Source organism: Macaca fascicularis, chromosome 15 (genome assembly GCF_037993035.2).
Source record: "Macaca fascicularis isolate 582-1 chromosome 15, T2T-MFA8v1.1".
Taxonomy (NCBI): Eukaryota; Metazoa; Chordata; class Mammalia; order Primates; family Cercopithecidae; genus Macaca; species Macaca fascicularis.
Genome location: NC_088389.1, coordinates 11,455,569 through 11,472,500, shown reverse-complemented (window position 1 = coordinate 11,472,500; position 16,932 = coordinate 11,455,569). Strand labels below are relative to the sequence as shown.

At 41.5% G+C, this 16,932-nt stretch overlaps 1 protein-coding gene across 21 annotated transcripts in view; it reads right to left on the bottom strand.

Annotated features, from left to right (window-relative positions):
- The window catches only part of SETX (senataxin), a 101,272-nt gene that overhangs the window by 69,852 nt on the left and 14,488 nt on the right, over positions 1-16,932 (bottom strand). For 16 of the 21 annotated variants that reach the window (XR_012424215.1, XR_012424213.1, XR_012424214.1 and 13 more), the window contains exons 6-10: positions 11,511-11,730; positions 9,527-9,646; positions 4,973-5,144; positions 4,748-4,835; positions 3-4,187 (exon numbers count right to left, since the gene is read on the bottom strand). Coding sequence is in view for 17 of the 21 variants with exons in the window: in XM_074016182.1 (XP_073872283.1) it covers positions 3-4,187; positions 4,748-4,835; positions 4,973-5,144; positions 9,527-9,646; positions 11,511-11,730 (4,785 nt within the window). In the remaining 4 variants the exon portion in view is untranslated. The remainder of the gene's footprint in view (positions 1-2; positions 4,188-4,747; positions 4,836-4,972; positions 5,145-9,526; positions 9,647-11,510; positions 11,731-16,932) is intronic. The other 5 variants (XM_074016189.1, XM_074016188.1, XM_074016186.1 and 2 more) reach the window with 2 other exon arrangements.

Sequence of the window (16,932 nt, the reverse complement as noted above, 5' to 3'; positions counted from 1 at the left end):
ACTGTTTCAAAAGTATTCAATACCACCAAAGGGAAAAAAACATTAAAATAATCTCCATAATTGTGAAATCTGACAGGCACAGGTCTTGAGATGGACTGACAAAGACTTGCAGGGGGCCCACACTGATCAAAGTTCAAAAACATTTCGTATTTCCATTTTAAGACCTCTTTAACGAAGGTGTCAGAGACAGACTGTGATGACAAGAGAATGTTTACTGGAGAGGAAGATGGAAAATATTTGCTTTCACCAAATGGAACTTTGCAACCTTGCCTGTTGGAATTATTCGGAGACTGAGGATGAAGAACATTGCTCGAATTTTTCATTTCACCCACTGGCTTCTGAGCTACGAGGGGAGCTGGCTGTGGTACTTTCAAAATTGACTGTATCCCCTTTGACTTATTTTTTAGAGATGGTGAAAGTGCTGAAGAAGTTTCCAAAGATTTAGAAAGACCAGCAATTCGTGAAGTACTCTTTGAGCTAAAAATCTTAGCAGTGGTAGGTCTCAAAGGTTTAGATGCAGAAGGAGGCAAACCAGGTTTACGAAATACATCGTCATCTGCTGCTTTCACTTCAGAGTGTTGTGGGCAGTATTCACCCTGGTTTTTTGTGGTTTCAAGACAATCTTTGTACTTACACTTTGTGCCACTCAAAGATTCCAACTGAGGCTGACTTACAGAATCTTCTTCAACCTGAACTGTATCTTTTCCATGAATTAGTTCAATGAATTTATAATTGTCATTCTCCATTTGTGAACATAAATCCATATCTTCAGGATCATTTTGTGTTAAAAATAAGTTATCTTCCTCTATATCACTGCTGGAGTCAGGCTCTCCCTCGTTCAAAGTTGCCATCTCTGTATGATGTGCTGTCGAATCACCTCCCCCCAGAGGGTCCTCTGAAGTACAGACAATTACTTCACTTGTTGGTATTGTTCCATTTAACACTATAGAATCACACTGGTTCAAAGGGCAAGCACCATCAGTCGCTGGAGACCCATGTTTTGCTTTTATGGTTTCTGGTTCAGAAGGCATGCATTTTATTAATTGTTTTTCATTACTGTTGGCAAGTACCTCAGTTCCTCCTGTACAATCATAATCTGACCTATCAGATTCTGGTACAAGTAAGTCAGAATTCTGTGCTGTATGAGGCCCTGCTCTTGTAGTATCTGTACTTTCACAATCAGAAAGTCTTTGTCTATTTTTTTGTGATTTGGGTCTGATCTGCCTTTGCATCTGAAGTTCTTGACTAGTCAGCAGTTTCTTATTATTTCTGACAGACAGGTTCTGAGGAGAAATTAATTTAGTCTTTTTTCGAGTATCAACTACTCCAACAGTTTTGCCATGATCACGTAACTGAGCTACATAATCCAAAGATCGCTGGGACAACTCAAATGCCCTACGAGGACCCTTTTTCAGGCCAAGTTTCTCCACTGTTGAAGTTGGTTCAGGACACTGACGAAATTTCTTTGGTGGCACTATAGCAGGAGTTGTCCTACAACTGAGGTAATTTGAACTTCTATTCTGTCCTTTTTTGGCATCCGAATGAGTTTTCTTAGGGGTCTTAGAAACTGGAACTTTCCTGATGGGTTCTGTATAAGTACAAAGTTTTGAAGATTTCTTTTGTGAAACCGTAGTGGCTCTCTGAATACTTGAATTGGGAGTTGTAGTCCTTCTATCTATACTTTTAAAATCATTTCCAATAAGATCTCTCTTATTAGTATCAGACTGGCCCTCATTTCCGACAGAAGATGAAGGCCTCACAGGATCTTCAGGAATTGGCTTTTCAGATCGTTTTCTTTTAGGCTTTTTTACTTCAATTTCACAAAATTCCTCAACAGAAACACGACTGCTCTGTGGTCTTGCGTGTTCTTCAATACCCTCTGCCCCTTTTTTAACAACTTCAGATACATAATCTGTACAATCCTGACCATTTGTGGTATTGGCTATAGGAGTCAAACATTGTTTCTCACCATCTTGAACTGAATTATTATTGTCTAGATGATCTTGCCAAACGGAAAACACTTCAGATGCACTTTCAAACTCAAAACACTGAGAATCAGATTCCTCAAACTGAAAAAGAGACTTCGTCTTTTCTTCCTTTACTGGATTCTTTTCCTCCTTGACTGTTGAAATGTGCTGCTCTGGACGTTCCTTCTCAAGGCATCTTTTGTCCTGTTTAGTGAGTTTCTCAAGACTCAGGATTCTTTCATCATCATCATCATCATCAGAATCTGAAATAATAATCACCTGTCCACGGGAGGCATCGCCAACATTATTTTGGTTAGCTGTGAAACATCTTTTATCTTCTTTTCCTTTCCTTTGTAGCTGGGATGAGTTCTGAGGGGAATCAGATGGAAACGTGATAACACTGGCTTGAGCTAGTAAAGATAATTTGTGAAGGTCTCTGTCTATCTGAGAATCCGTTAAGGTGTCAGATTTAGGACTGATGCCAGGGGCCTGTTCTCTTGTCAAGTTAGAATAAATCACATTGGTACTATTACTCATCGCCTCATCTCTTGATTCAGGTACAGTCATAAGATCTTTAAAGGAAGATGATTTCTTCTCTAAAGTATTGGCCATTTCTGTAAAGGGGATCGAATCTTTATCATCAACATGAAATTCCTGTATTTCACAACTGTTTTCATGGGAATAGAAAATATCTAACTCTTCATTCTTTAATTGCTTCTCTTCTGGCAATAAATTGTTTTGAGATTTTTGTTCTCCATTCTTATTATCATCCAGACCACCACTAGGGTCTAAAGAAAGATTGTGTATGAAACCACCTCCTTTCTGAACTCCTGTATCTTTCCTTGAATAGAAACGCTCAATGTTAGATACAGTCAAATTTTCGTCTAAATTGATAGTATTATTGACCAAAGTACTCTTCCTGTGTTGCTTCTTTATTACATGTGATAACTTTGCACAGATTTCATCTTTCTGTACCTTAGTTTTTCGTTTTGAGGTTTTAGCAAGAGCATCATCCTTTAAAGAGAAATCTTCATTTGATGTGGACACTTTTTCCAAAGCATCAGTGCTAGAATCAGTCAACAAACGTGTTGATACTATTATTCCTCTGTCACATCCCCTTTCTGGACCATTTCTTGAAGTACAATCCTCTGGTGTATATGAGGAGTTCTCCTTTACAGACTTCTGCTTCCTTGTACTTATTTTAATTTCATCTTCAGCTCTTTCAGTAAAAATGTTTTCACTACTCTGCTTTAAGCATGACCCAGCTGAGAGCTGGTCTTCTAGTTTCACATCCTTTATATAATTTTGCTCATCATTGTCACCTTCTATAGTGTTATCTGCTTTGATCAGTACACTGTCTTGCGCTTTCATTGGTTCTTTAGAAAATGTTGGGCTGGAAGCTTCCAAACAATGCATATCTTTTCTAGACTTCTTCCCTATTTGTTCACTTTCTTCTTTATTATAAGATGCAGGAGAGGTTTTACATGTAGAAGTCAGATCCACAAAAGTGTTACATGGAGGTGCTTTGAATTTTATGTTTCTAATAATTTGCTTTAAACAAGTTTGTAGCTCGTGGGTTTCCTGACTAGTCAACTGCCAACCTAGAGATAAATTTCCTCTAAGGAATAAGTTGAGTTTATCCCAGAATCGCTTGCAAAGAGATTGCTGCCCAAGCTGATAACCTTCTTTAAGGAGACTTCTAATCAGCTGCACACAAGCAAGTTGTACAGAGTTCGATGGCATGGAATGCAACGACAGTGATGATATTATTGCTGTTCCTTTGGAGCAATTTCCAGATGATTTCTCAGAACTCCGTGTAAATGCAGTGGTAGGAAGCTTGGCACATTTGACGACAGCTTCTACCCATTGCTGGGAACTTACCCACAGCAAATGCAAACATTTTTTATTTCTATGCAGTTCAATCACTGATACCAAAATTAGAAGAAAAAATTCAGTGACTTTGTCACACATGGCATCTGTTTGGTTGAGGACATCTTTGACTTCAGAGTACAGATGATGAACAACCTCTACTATGTAAGCCACACCCAAATCCTTAAGATCCATGAGGGACTGGACAAAAGGGATGAACCACAGAAATGTGCTGTTATGAACACGCATGTCTTGACCAATATCTGACTGAAGCACACTGGCTAATGTTTCCATTTCTTCATACATGTTAGGACAATAATCTGGGCAAATGGCTGTTCTCCATCCAGAATCCTAAAAGGAAAGAAATGCTGATGTTCAGATAAATAAGCACCACTTATGACAGGTTCAACATCCAAGTCGTTAAGAAAAATATGTCTCCCAACTCTCTTATTTTGGTTTACCACATCATTATTATGGTATACAATGGAATGGTGTAATTGTGGCATACAATTATATCACAATCGTAATATACCTAACTCCAAAGAAACTAAAAATATAAACTGAATTTTGAGGTTAAAGTTTCATAAAAAGACAAATTGATAACACTTTTATGTACTCTCAGCTTTTTTCCACTAGCTAGTTTTGATTTCTAGTCATACCACGTATGTCCCCATAAACTTTCCATCTTCCCTAAATGTACTTAGAAATTAATTTTCCAAAGTATACACACTGTAGTTAGAGTCCATCTTCCCCAATGCACAATACACCTGCTGTTCAATGAGGTCTTTTACATAGTAGTAGATTGAGAACAGCTACATATCATAAAATCAACAACTCAACAGATTATATAAAATAGTCTACACAACACAAAGGCAATAAAACAGCATCTGAATTTTCAAAGTGTTTTATACCTTTTTGGTCTTTTCAGGATTATAATTGTATACGATCTGGCTGCAAGTCACCATATCATCCAAATACGACTCCGGTTCTAACTTGGTCCTTAAATATTAAGAATAAATAGAAATTACTGAAATTAAGGGGGGAAAAAAAGGCAGAAACACCTCTTGTTAAGAAATTCAGTGGAACACACTTTCTTACAGAGATGATGTATAAATCCTGACATTAGCTGAACTAACCTTACAGAGCTGTTCCGTATATGTTGGATCTCTCTATTGTAGCTTGCATTGTTGATAATGGTTTGAAATGCCTCAATAGGATCAATAAGCTGACCCCAGACCTTAGATCCAAGGCGGTCCAGAATCACCATAAAACAGTGTAATGCTGGCCAGAAAGGATCCACACTATCATCTGAAATACAATGGCACAAATCGTTGAATTACTAAACAGTTAGAAAAACATACTAAAATACATTGAGAATTAAGCATTCTTTATCTAGTGAGTAGTAACCAAACTAAAAGCCAAGCAACAAATAATTTAAAGTAGCACGCCACCAATCCTTAGACACACATAGGTTTTAAAAAGCAGGTACATTTTCAAGATTTTTTTTCAAGCAATACTATGATACTTCTGAAAAAAAAAAAATTAATGGCAAATTATTTAATGGGCAAGAAAACAGTAGAACAGTCTAGGTAAACATAATCTTTTCACACCCTATTTGCCATACCAGAAACAACCTTTTCTAACTTAGCTCCTCAACCCCTCCCAAAACTTTGTAGTCCCATCCTCCAATAACTAACAGAAAAGAAGATGAAAAAATATAAAGGAAAGAGAAAGAAACTTGGTATTTACAGATCTACATGAAGCCCACAACACAAGAAATTCTCTTTCAGCATGATCCTGAATTTTGTGTCATGCAGTTAGTGTAAATGACTAAAATCTTTTTTTTTTTTTTGGCGACGGAGTCTTGCTCTGTAGCCCAGGCAGGAATGCAGTCGCGCGATCTTGGCTCACTGCAAGCCCCGCCTCCCAGGTTCACGCCACTCTCCTGCCTCAGCCTCCCCAGTAGCTGGGGCTACAGGTGCCCACCGCCACGCCTGGCTAATTTTTTCTATGTTTTAGTAGAGATGGGGTTTCACCATGTTAGCCAGGATGGTCTCGATCTCCTGACCTTGTGATCCGCCCATCTCGGCCTCCCAAAGTGCTGGGATTACAGACGTGAGCCACCGCACCCAGTCAATGACTAAATTCTTTAGCTAAGGAGTAAGGCAAAGATACACACTCTTCATCCGTCCGTATCTCAACGTGGCTTTGCTATTATCTACTTTTCATCCAACTTCCTGCTTCTCTATTAGATATGCAGTAGCAATATACTGCCCTACTCAAAGACCTTCAATGGCTACTTAATGTCTTCCAAGAAAATTCAAAGTCCTCAGTCAAGAACTTAAAAGATACTGATCTACTGTTTATTTCCATTTTTATTTTTCATATTCCTGTAATCATATACTATCTACAGCAAAAATAGATCACTGCCTTTTTCCAAAATAAGCCCTAGAATACCCTTGCTTCTAGCACAACCTATCAAAATCCTACTCATCCTTAAAAGTTCAGCTTAAATGCCTCCTACTATATATTAAACATTCCCCCACTTCAGTCATCTACAGTACTCTTCTAAGGCAAGTGCTGGAATTCACTCAGTTACTGCTAGTTGGTAAGTCATCCTAGAACTTGGGACTTTCCTTCCCTCATACTTCTCAGACTTTGTCACAGTCATCTGAACTTTCTTATATATTTTTCTATCCTCCAACGCATCTGAAACAGTGTTGTTACAAGAAAGAAAGTAGCTAGGTGAAGACCATTATGAAAAGTTTCTCAAAGAGGTAATTAAAATTTTGAAGACGAGGCTGGGTTCAGTGGCTCACGCCTGTAAATCCCAACACTTTGGGAAGCCGAGGCAGGAGGATTGTTTGAGCTCAGGAGTTCGAGACCAGCCTAGGCCACATAGTGAGAGCTGGGTAACGTGGCACATGCCTGTGGTCCCAGCTACTAGGGAGTCAGAGGCAGCAGGATGACTTGAGCCTGGGAGGTTAAGGCTGCAATGAGACCTGATTGAGCCACTGCACTCTAGGGTGGGTGACAGAGTGAGATCCTGTCTCAAAAGAAGGGGAAAAAAGGCCGGGGGCGGTGGCTCAAGCCTGTAATCCCAGCACTTTGGGAGGCCGAGAGGGGCGGATCACGAGGCCAGGAGATCGAGACCATCCTGGCTAACACGGTGAAACCCCGTCTCTACTAAAAAATACAAAAAACTAGCCGGGCGAGGTGGCGGGCGCCTGTAGTCCCAGCTACTCCGGAGGCTGAGGCAGGAGAATGGTGTGAATGGTGTGAACCCGGGAGGCGGAGCTTGCAGTGAGCTGAGATCCGGCCACTGCACTCCAGCCTGGGCGGCAGAGCGAGACTCTGTCTCAAAAAAAAAAAAAAAAAAAAAAGAAGGGGAAAAAAAAAAGGTGCTTTTTTTTTTTTTTGAGACGGAGTCTCGCTCTGCCGCCCAGGCTGGAGTGCAGTGGCCGGATCTCAGCTCACTGCAAGCTCCGCCTCCCGGGTTCACACCATTCACACCATTCTCCTGCCTCAGCCTCCGGAGTAGCTGGGACTACAGGCGCCCGCCACCTCGCCCGGCTAGTTTTTTGTATTTTTTTTTAGTAAAGACGGGGTTTCACCGGGTTAGCCAGGATGGTCTTGATATTGTGACCTCGTGATCCGCCCGTCTCGGCCTCCCAAAGTGCTGGGATTACAGGCTTGAGCCACCGCGCCCGGCCGCTTTTTTTTTTTTAAGATGATAAGGGGCCGGGCGCGGTGGCTCAAGCCTGTAATCCCAGCACTTTGGGAGGCCGAGGCGGGTGGATCACGAGGTCAGGAGATCGAGACTATCCTGGCTAACATGGTGAAACCCCGTCTCTACTAAAAATACAAAAAAAAAAAAAACTAGCCGGGCGTGGTGGCGGGCGCCTGTAGTCTCAGCTACTTGGGAGGCTGAGGCGGGAGAATGGCGTGAACCCGGGAGGCGGAGCTTGCAGTGAGCCGAGATCACGCCACTGCACTCCAGCCTTGGGAGACACAGCGAGACTCCGTCTCAAAAAAAAAAAAAAAAAAAAGATGATAAGGGAGCTAGCTTAACAGAAAGGACAGAGTTATACATGTAGTTAGGCAAAGGGAAAGAAATGAACAATTTACGCAGTAAATGTTGGCAAAAGAGTAACAGCCTTAATCAGATATAATCTAGCAAGAAAATATATGCCACAGGCCAGGCGTGGTGGCTCACACTTGTAATCCTAAAACTTTGGGAGGCCAAGGCAGGCGGATCACATGAAGCTAGGAGTTCAAGACCAGCCTGGCAAACGTGGTGAAACTCCATCTCTACTAAAAATACAAAAATTAGCCAGGTATAGTGGTGCATACCTGTAATCCCAGCTACCTGGGAGGCTGAGGCAGGAAAATTGCTTGAACCCAAAGGCAGAGACTGCAGTTGGCCAAGATTACACCACTGCACTCCAGCCTGGGTGAGAGAGAGAGACTTGGTCTCAAAAAGAAAAAACAAAACAAAACAAAACAAAAAATATATATATATGCCCTATCAACAAAAGAATAACAATATATTTATATCAGAATCTCCCACAAATGAGTTTATATACAACATTCAAGTTGCATGGGGAAGAGAATGAGGGGAAAAATTATATTCGTTATGTTTTCATAGGATCTGGTATACTTGGTCTTTATTAATTCATTAACTTCAAAAAGATTCAAAGCACTTATTTAATTACAGATCCTTCATGATTAGCATGATACAAGCATCAGCAAAAGGAGGTCAGGATCTAATAATAAAGACAACTACAAGTTTTAGGCCTCATTATCTAGACTATCTAGAGCAGCATATCCAAGAGAATGTTCTGTGATCATGGAAATGTTCTGTCTATGCACCGTTCAATACAGTACAGGGTACAGTACAGGCACGTGTGGCCACTGAGCCTTGAAATATGACTAGTGGGACCAAATAACTGCATTTTTAATTTTAACTGACTTAAATTTGTTTTAATAATCACATGTGGCTGGCAGTTACTGTATTAGAGAATCACAGAGAAACAAAGAGGCAGGCAAAGGGAGGTCATGGGACAGAGAAGGCTTTTCCCACAATGTTAACCACAATGTCATTACAAATGGGTGTCCCAGAGGTCCTGATATTTATCCTACCACCAACTTTTTCATCATGAAAAAGTAGATTAACTTCCCTTCTTCTATGGAAGGAAGGTACTGAATTAAATTATAAAGGTCCTTTCTGATTTAAAAGTCTGAATCTGGGCCCAGCACTGGTGACTCATGCCTGTAATCCCAGCAATTTGGCAGGCCAAGGCAGGCAGATCACCTGAGGTCAACAGCTCAAGACCAGCCTGACCAACATGATGAAATCCCGTCTCTACTAAAAATACAAAAAAATCAGCCAGGCGTGCTGGTGCACACCTGTAGTCCCAGCTACTTAGGAGATTGAGGAAGGGGAATTTCTTGAACCCAGGAGGTGGAGGTTGCAGTGAGCTGACATCCCATCATTGCACTCCAGCCTGGGCAACAAGAGTGAGACTCCGTATCAAAAAACAAAACAAAACGAAAAAGTCTGAATCTATTACTAAACCAGAAAAACTCTTTTCTCCACAACATGCACCAATTCCTGCAAAGACACTATCGTTTTAAAAGTGCATCATCATCACCATACTCAAAAGCATTCAGCAAGTAAAATTTATTACCATCTGATTGCCTCTCCATAGTGTGAAGTATCGATTGCATAAAATCATTTTGTTTGTCTGAGCCCAACAATAGGGAATCCATGGCTTGTTCCTCAAGAATGGTCAGCAACATGCAAATACCTGTAAGATCATTTAGAGTTATATTGAATTGATGAAATAATACTATTCTAATGCCTGGTTTAGTTTGCAAAAGAAAAACAAGGCAGGAAGATGAAGCAAGATAGTATTTAGTTTCTCAAACACTTAAGTCTCAGATATTCATACACAACTGCTCCCAAGTAACAGAACTTTAGACTAATTCAAGTGTCAAAGTAGAAAATGGTTAGAAAACAATGTCTAAGATAACTACCATATAAACTGTATCTCATCAATATAAGATGCCTTCAATTTTAAGATGTACCATATTCCATATACCGCTAAGAAAGAAAAAAAATCACTGCCAATTACGACACGTGACCTTAAGATCTGGAATCAAGGAAATGGTATAGAAGTATTTTGAGGCCGGGCGTGGTGGCTCATGCCTGTAATCCCAGCACTTTGGGAGGCTGAGGCGGGCAGATCACGAGATCAGCAGATTGAGACCATCCTGGCTAACACGGTGAAACCCTGTCTCTACTAAAAATACAAAAAAATTAGCTGGGTGTGGTGGCGGGTGCCTGTGGTCCCAGCTACTCGGGAGGCTGAGGGGCAGGAGAATGGTGTGAACCCAGGAGGCAGAGCTTGCAGTGAGCCGAGATGGCGCCACTGCACTCCAGCCTGGGCAACAGAGCAAGATTCCGTCTCCAAAAAAAAAAAAGAAGTATTTTGAGCCACTATAGGACTTGTAAACAATGCTGACAATTCTTCCTACCAGGAAAATTTAATATTTTTAAGAGACAGGATCTCCCTCTGTCACCCAGGCTGGAGTGCAGGGGCACAATCCTAGCTCACTGCAGCTTCAAATTCCTGGGCTTAAATGATCCTTCCACCTCAGCCTCCCAAGTTGCTGGGACTACAGGCGTGCACCACCATGCCCGGTTCTACCAGGAAATATTTTACACACTGAAAAAGGAGTATTAACAATCAAACCCTGTTTAAAGCCAACTATTACACTAATATTTTGTTAATAAAATGTGTCCTTAAACAAGATTCAATTCATTTGCCAGTGCTTGAAAATGTACCTCTTACTACACAAAAGTTTCTAGGATATAAATACTGTTTAAAACAAGGTATGTAATAGTTAAGTCAATTTAATGACAGAATAAGAACTGGGAACTATAAAATCCTATCTTTAGCAAGTTTTATCAGATTACCAAAAGAGAACACTTCCCTTTTAGGACAATCAAGAATTACAGGGTCGGGCGCGGTGACTCACGCCTATAATCCCAGCACTTTAGGAGGCTGGGGTGGGCAGATCACTTGAGGTCAGGAGTTCAAGACCAGCCTGGCCAACATGGTGAAACCCTGTCTCTACTAAAAATACAAAAAATTAGCCAGGTGTGGTGGCATTCCCCTGTAATCACAGCTAATCAGGAGGCTAAGGCAGGAGAATTGCTAGAACCTGGGAGGTGGTGCAGCGTGCAGTGAGTGGAGATGGTGCAACTGCACTCCAGCCTGGGCAACGGAGTGAGACTCTGTCTCAAAAAGCAGAACTATATGAAAATACTAAGTGGCCGGGCGCGGTGGATCACGCCTGTAATCCCAGCACTTTGGGAGGCCGAGGCGGGCGGATCACAAGGTCAGGAGATCGAGACCACGGTGAAACCCCGTCTCTACTAAAAATACAAAAAATTAGCCGGGCGCGGTGGCGGGCGCCTGTAGTCCCAGCTACTCAGGAGGCTGAGGCAGGAGAATGGCGTAAACCCGGGAGGCGGAGCTTGCAGTGAGCCGAGATCATGCCACTGCACTCCAGCCTGGGCGACAGAGCGAGACTCCGTCTCAAAAAACAAAAAAAAAACAAAAAAAAAGAAAATACTAAGTATATTAGCGTAGGAACAATACTCACCTAACCAATAGCTTTTGTAGTTGGTAGTATCATACATGTGTGAGGGCAGAAGAATTAGTTTACCCTTCTCTAGGACAGAAGAAGTATAAATGTCTGGACTCTCTAGAAGTCCCAACTCAATGACTTTAAAAAGGCAAATTAAAACTTCTTGTAAGTCATAATAATCATCTCTGTCCACTTTCCCCAAGTTTCTTGCAGTCAAGATAGCCCAACGCCGAACCTAAATGCAGAACATAATATGTTTATTACTCAATTCAAAAAACAATGGTCTACATACAGTAAGAACATGGATAAGAAAACAGGATTCTCCGCAGATTTTAAAAGACATGTGAGATACTAATTAATGCAACCTGTAGACCTTCTTCGATCCTGATTTGAACATACGAGTCCTAATAAACAGTTTGAGACAATCCTTTCCATTCATTCAAACACTGACTGGCAACACAACATTAAGGAATTATTCTTTTAGATGCAATAATAGTATTTTTCTGGTCGAGCACAGTGGTTTACAACTGTAATTTCAGCACTTTGGGAGGCTGAGGCATGCAGATCACCTGAGGTCAGGAGTTCAAGACCAGCCTGGCCAACATGGCAAAACCCAGTCTCTACTAAAAATACAAAAAAATTAGCTGGACATGGTGGTGCACTCCTGTAGTCCCAGCTACTTGGGAGGCTGAGGCAGGAGAATTGTTTGAACCTGGTGGAGAGAGGTTGCAGTGAGCCAAGATCATACCACTGTACTCCAGCCTGGGCGACAGAGTAAGACTCCATATCAAAAAATATATATACAACAATATTTTTCGGGTTTTTTAAGTCCTTACCTTTTAGAAATACATACTGAAATATTTTGTGGATGAAATGCTCTGATGTCTAAGATTTGCTCTAAACTAATCCAAAGGGGAGTGGAATGTTGACCACGTATTGATAAAGCTAACTGATGGATTATGGGGGGTTCATTACACCATTCTCGCTACTTTTATGTTTATCATTTTCCATAACAGAATGTTCAAAAAAGGAAAGAAAACACAAAATGAGGAATCTCAAAAGAAATCAAAGGCCGTTTCTAAATGGCAAAATAGCATAAAGAAGTGATTTTAAATTTCTTGGAGGCTATGAATTAAATTTAGTGCTCACAACCAGCCTTAAGAAAAAATAAACTAAATAAAACAAAAATATAGAGTGCATCCTTCATAGTAAAACTGTTATTTTACAAAATACATTATATAGGCACATGTATACTTTTTCACAACAGATTGTAGTCAAACAGTTGGAAAAACACAGACCCCCACATGAGCTCTATGCCAACATAAGCAACAAATTATAAACTACAGAAAAGGTTTTGGAATCCATGAGTTCTTTTTTTTTGAGACAAAGTCTGGCTCTGTCGTCCAGGCTGGAGTGCAGTGGCATGATCTCGGCTCACTGCAACCTCCGCCTCCTGGGTTCACACCATTCTCCTGCCTCAGTCTCCTGAGTAGCTGGGACTGCAGGTGCCCGCCACCACGCCCGGCTAATTTTTTGTATTCTTAGTAGAGACGGGGTTTCAGTGTGTTAACCAGGGTGGTCTCGATCTCCTGACCTTGTGATCCGCCTGCCTCGGCCTCCCAAAGTGCTGGGATTACAGGCTTGAGCCACCGCACCCGGCCCGGGTTCTTACTGATAAGTGGTAGAAGGGGAAAAAGCTCTTGATTACTGTACAATCAATGTCAAGTGGTAACTAGTAAACATGGAGAGTGCTGGAGTTAGGAAATTACCATCTTGCAATCATGATAGAAAAACTGGTTCAGGCAAGACACATGAATGAATGCTAAATTTAGGAGGAGATTTTGGTGAAATGCAGAGTATTTACATGGTCTTAAAGTATCTAAACGATAGAAATTATACAGTAGAGAAATGGGACATCTTCACAGAAAGCTCAAAATTTACATCACCATGAGTTGCAAAGGACATGGCGTGCCTCTCTACATATGACAAGGTGAGAAGGACAGTAACATCACTTACATGGTACTCCAGTTGGGAATGTATAACCTGAACCTATGCATAAGGAAACATCAGACAAACCCAAAGTGAGGAACACCTTTTTTTTTTTTTTTGAGATGGAGTCTTGCTCTGTCACCCAGGCTGGCATGTAGTGGCACAATCTCGGCTCACTGCAACCTCCGCCTCCCAAGGTCAAGTCATTCTCCTACCTCAGCCTCCCAAGTAGCTGGGATTACAGGCGCGCGCCACCACGCCCAGCTAACTTTTGTATTTTTAGTAGAGATGGGGTTTCACCATGCTGGCCAGGCTGATCTCGAACTCCTGACCTTGTGATCCACCCACCTTGGCCTCCCAAAGTGCTGGGATTACAGGCGTGAGCCACCATGCCCAGCCTCACTTATTTTTTTAAAAAGAGACAGAGCAGGAATGACTGTGTTCTTCAGAAAAGTAATTGTCATGAAAGACAATGAAATGTTCCAGATTAAAGAGGACTAAATGGACATGACAGCTAAACACAAGACCTCTTACCAGCAGTAACAAGAGATTTTGCAAATCTATGACCTCTCCAAAATTGTATTCTCAGGCTATCACACAAATATAAAATGGTGTATCATTATGGTCTTATTATTTCTCTGATCATTAAATATAAAACACTCCTTCACATATTTATTAGCTATTAGTAGTTTCTCTTCTGGCACATGACTGTTCAGTTCAGATCTTCACCCATTTTTTTCGTATTATTAATAATATGATTATCTTCTTCCAATTTTTTAATTTTTTTTGAGAAAGAGTCTCACTCTGTTGCCCAGGCTGGAGTGCGCCAGCATGATCAGGGCTCACTGCAGCCTCAACCTCCTGGGCTCAAGCGATCCTCCCACCTTAGCCTACTGAGTAGCTTAGGGCTACATGTGTGCAGCGCCATGCCCAGCTAATAAAAAAAATTTTTTTTTTAAAGATAGGTTCCTGCTATGTTGCTTAGGCTGCTCTTGAATTCTTGGCGTCCAGCAATCCTCCGGCCCTGGCTTCCCAAAGTACTGGGCTTTCGAGCATGAGCCACCATGCCCAGCCCTTTTCCCAATTTTTAACTAGTATTTTCACTCTCTTAATGATGTTGTTTGATAAACAATAACTTTTCATTTTAATATAGTCAAGTTCATCAACTTTCCTTTCATAATCAATGCTTTCGTTTTTACAAAACCCTTCCTCAGACCAGGCGTGGTGACTCACGCATGTAATCTCAACACTTTGGGAGATGCCAGGGCACTTGAGCCCAGGAGTTCAAAACCAGCCTGGGCAACACAGCAAAACCCCATCTCTACAAAAAATTAGCTGGGCATGGTGACCAAGGCAGGAGATTTTGGTGAAATGCTTCAGCCTGGGAGGCAGAGATTACAGTGAGCTATCATCACGTCACTGTACTCCAGCCTAGGTGACAAGGCCAAGACCCTGTCTCAAAAAATAAAACAAACCTTCCTCACCTTATAATCTAAATGCTATACACCTCTATTTCCTGCGAAGAGTTTGAAAACTGAACCTCATTATGGTTTTTTAGACAGATTTTGTCATTATGAATGATAATGAGGTAGGGATCTAATTTCTCTTTCCATATAGTACAACTTTTTGTGAGATGGAGTTTCGCTCTTGCTGCCCAGGCTGGAGTGCAATGTCACTATCTTGGCTCACTGCAGCCCCTGCCTCCCAGGTTCAAGCGATTCTCCTGCCTCAGCCTCCCAGGTAGCTGGAACTACAGGCGTGCACCACCACACCTGGCTAATTTTTTTGTATTATTAGTAGAGACAGGGTTTCCTCATGTTGGCCAGGCTGGTCTTTAACTCCTGGCCTCAGATGATTCACCCACCTCAGCCTCCCAAAGTGCTGGGATTACAGGTGTGAGCCACCGTGCCCAGCCCTATCTCCAGTATTTCTTTGTCCTGATTTTTAATTTTCTCTTTCTGGGACGTCTTACATCTTTGTTAACACTACTACTTCTACCCTCCATTTATCTTGTAGCTTTTCTTTTTATATTTTCTATTTCTTTTTTTCTTCTTAGGGATTTGCCAACCTGGTCTTCTAATTCAGTTCTCTTGGCTGTACCCACTGTATTATTTATCCCATCTCCTGAAGTCTCCTAAATATCTCATTTTTCAATCTTACAACAACTTGGCTTGGTTCTCACATTTTCTTTTTTTTTTTTTATTATACTTTAAGTTCTAGGGTACATGTGCACAATGTGCAGGTTTGTTGGTTCTCACGTTTTCTAGTTCTCATTTCACATTAGTATCTTCCCATATTTCTTCTAGCACATTTACTATAATAATTTTAAGTTTATTGGACAAGTGTTCTAATATATCAGCTTCTACTGAAATCTTTATGTTTCTCATGTGTCTATTTTTTTTAGTTTGTGAATTCCCTTTCACTCTGGGGTACTGGCTCCTGTCAGGCGGTGCCTGTGGAAGGCCAGACTCCAGACTGGCTTATGCCCAATCAATTCAGAGCTGAGTGGTGGATAAAATCCAAGCCAGAAAAACGTAATCACTCACTGACATGAGTGATCACTCCCAGGGAGAAGCAGCATTAGAAGACACTACTGGGCTATAATCCCCCAATTCCTGGGGTTGAGAGGGGATACTGAAGCAATCATCAGCGGTTAATTGGTCTCCACGTGCTTGTCTCAGTGCCTCACAAACATCAGGGGTTATCCACTGTCCTGATTTCAATCCTACCTTCAGCTGGATCGGATCTTTTAGTTGAGAACAGATTTGGATACAGGTTTTATTCATCTAAGGCAATGGTGAAGGAGAACTGGAAGCAGAACCTTAACAGTTCCTTTTCTACTTTATTCTCCCACAGCCCATTTTAATTCTCAGGCTGTAGGAGAAAGCTCTCAGAGATAATTTCATAGTACCCCCCACAGGTACTCCCTGATAGGACCCAATACCCCAGAGTGAAAAGGAATTCACAAACTAAGGATATTCTCTTCCCCATCTCCCACATTCACCTTTCAAAACAGCCCTTGTCAGCTGGACGTGGTGGCTCACACCTGTAATCCCAGCACTTTCGGGGACCAGGGTAGGTGCATCATTTGAGGTTAGGAGTTCGAGACTAGCCTGGCCAACGTGGTGAAACCCTGTCTCTACTTCCAGCCTGGGCAACAGAGCGAGACTCCGTCTCAAAAACTAAAAAACAGTAATAAAAAAAATTGTTTTAAATAAACCAGCCCTTGTCAACTCAGAGTTTCTCTCAATGTTCTCCATTTTCTCTTTCAAGTTCCTCTAGAGTTAAACCTAGGGAAAGGACCGATAGCACTGGTCTTCATTCTCTGTCAGAGCACACGCTTTCTTCACGTGTTTCAGGGATTTGGTTTGCAAGCTCATCTGACAGGGAGGAATTCTGTGTCCCTCCTACCACTATCCCTCCCCTTCCTAAATGTAAATTTGGGCTG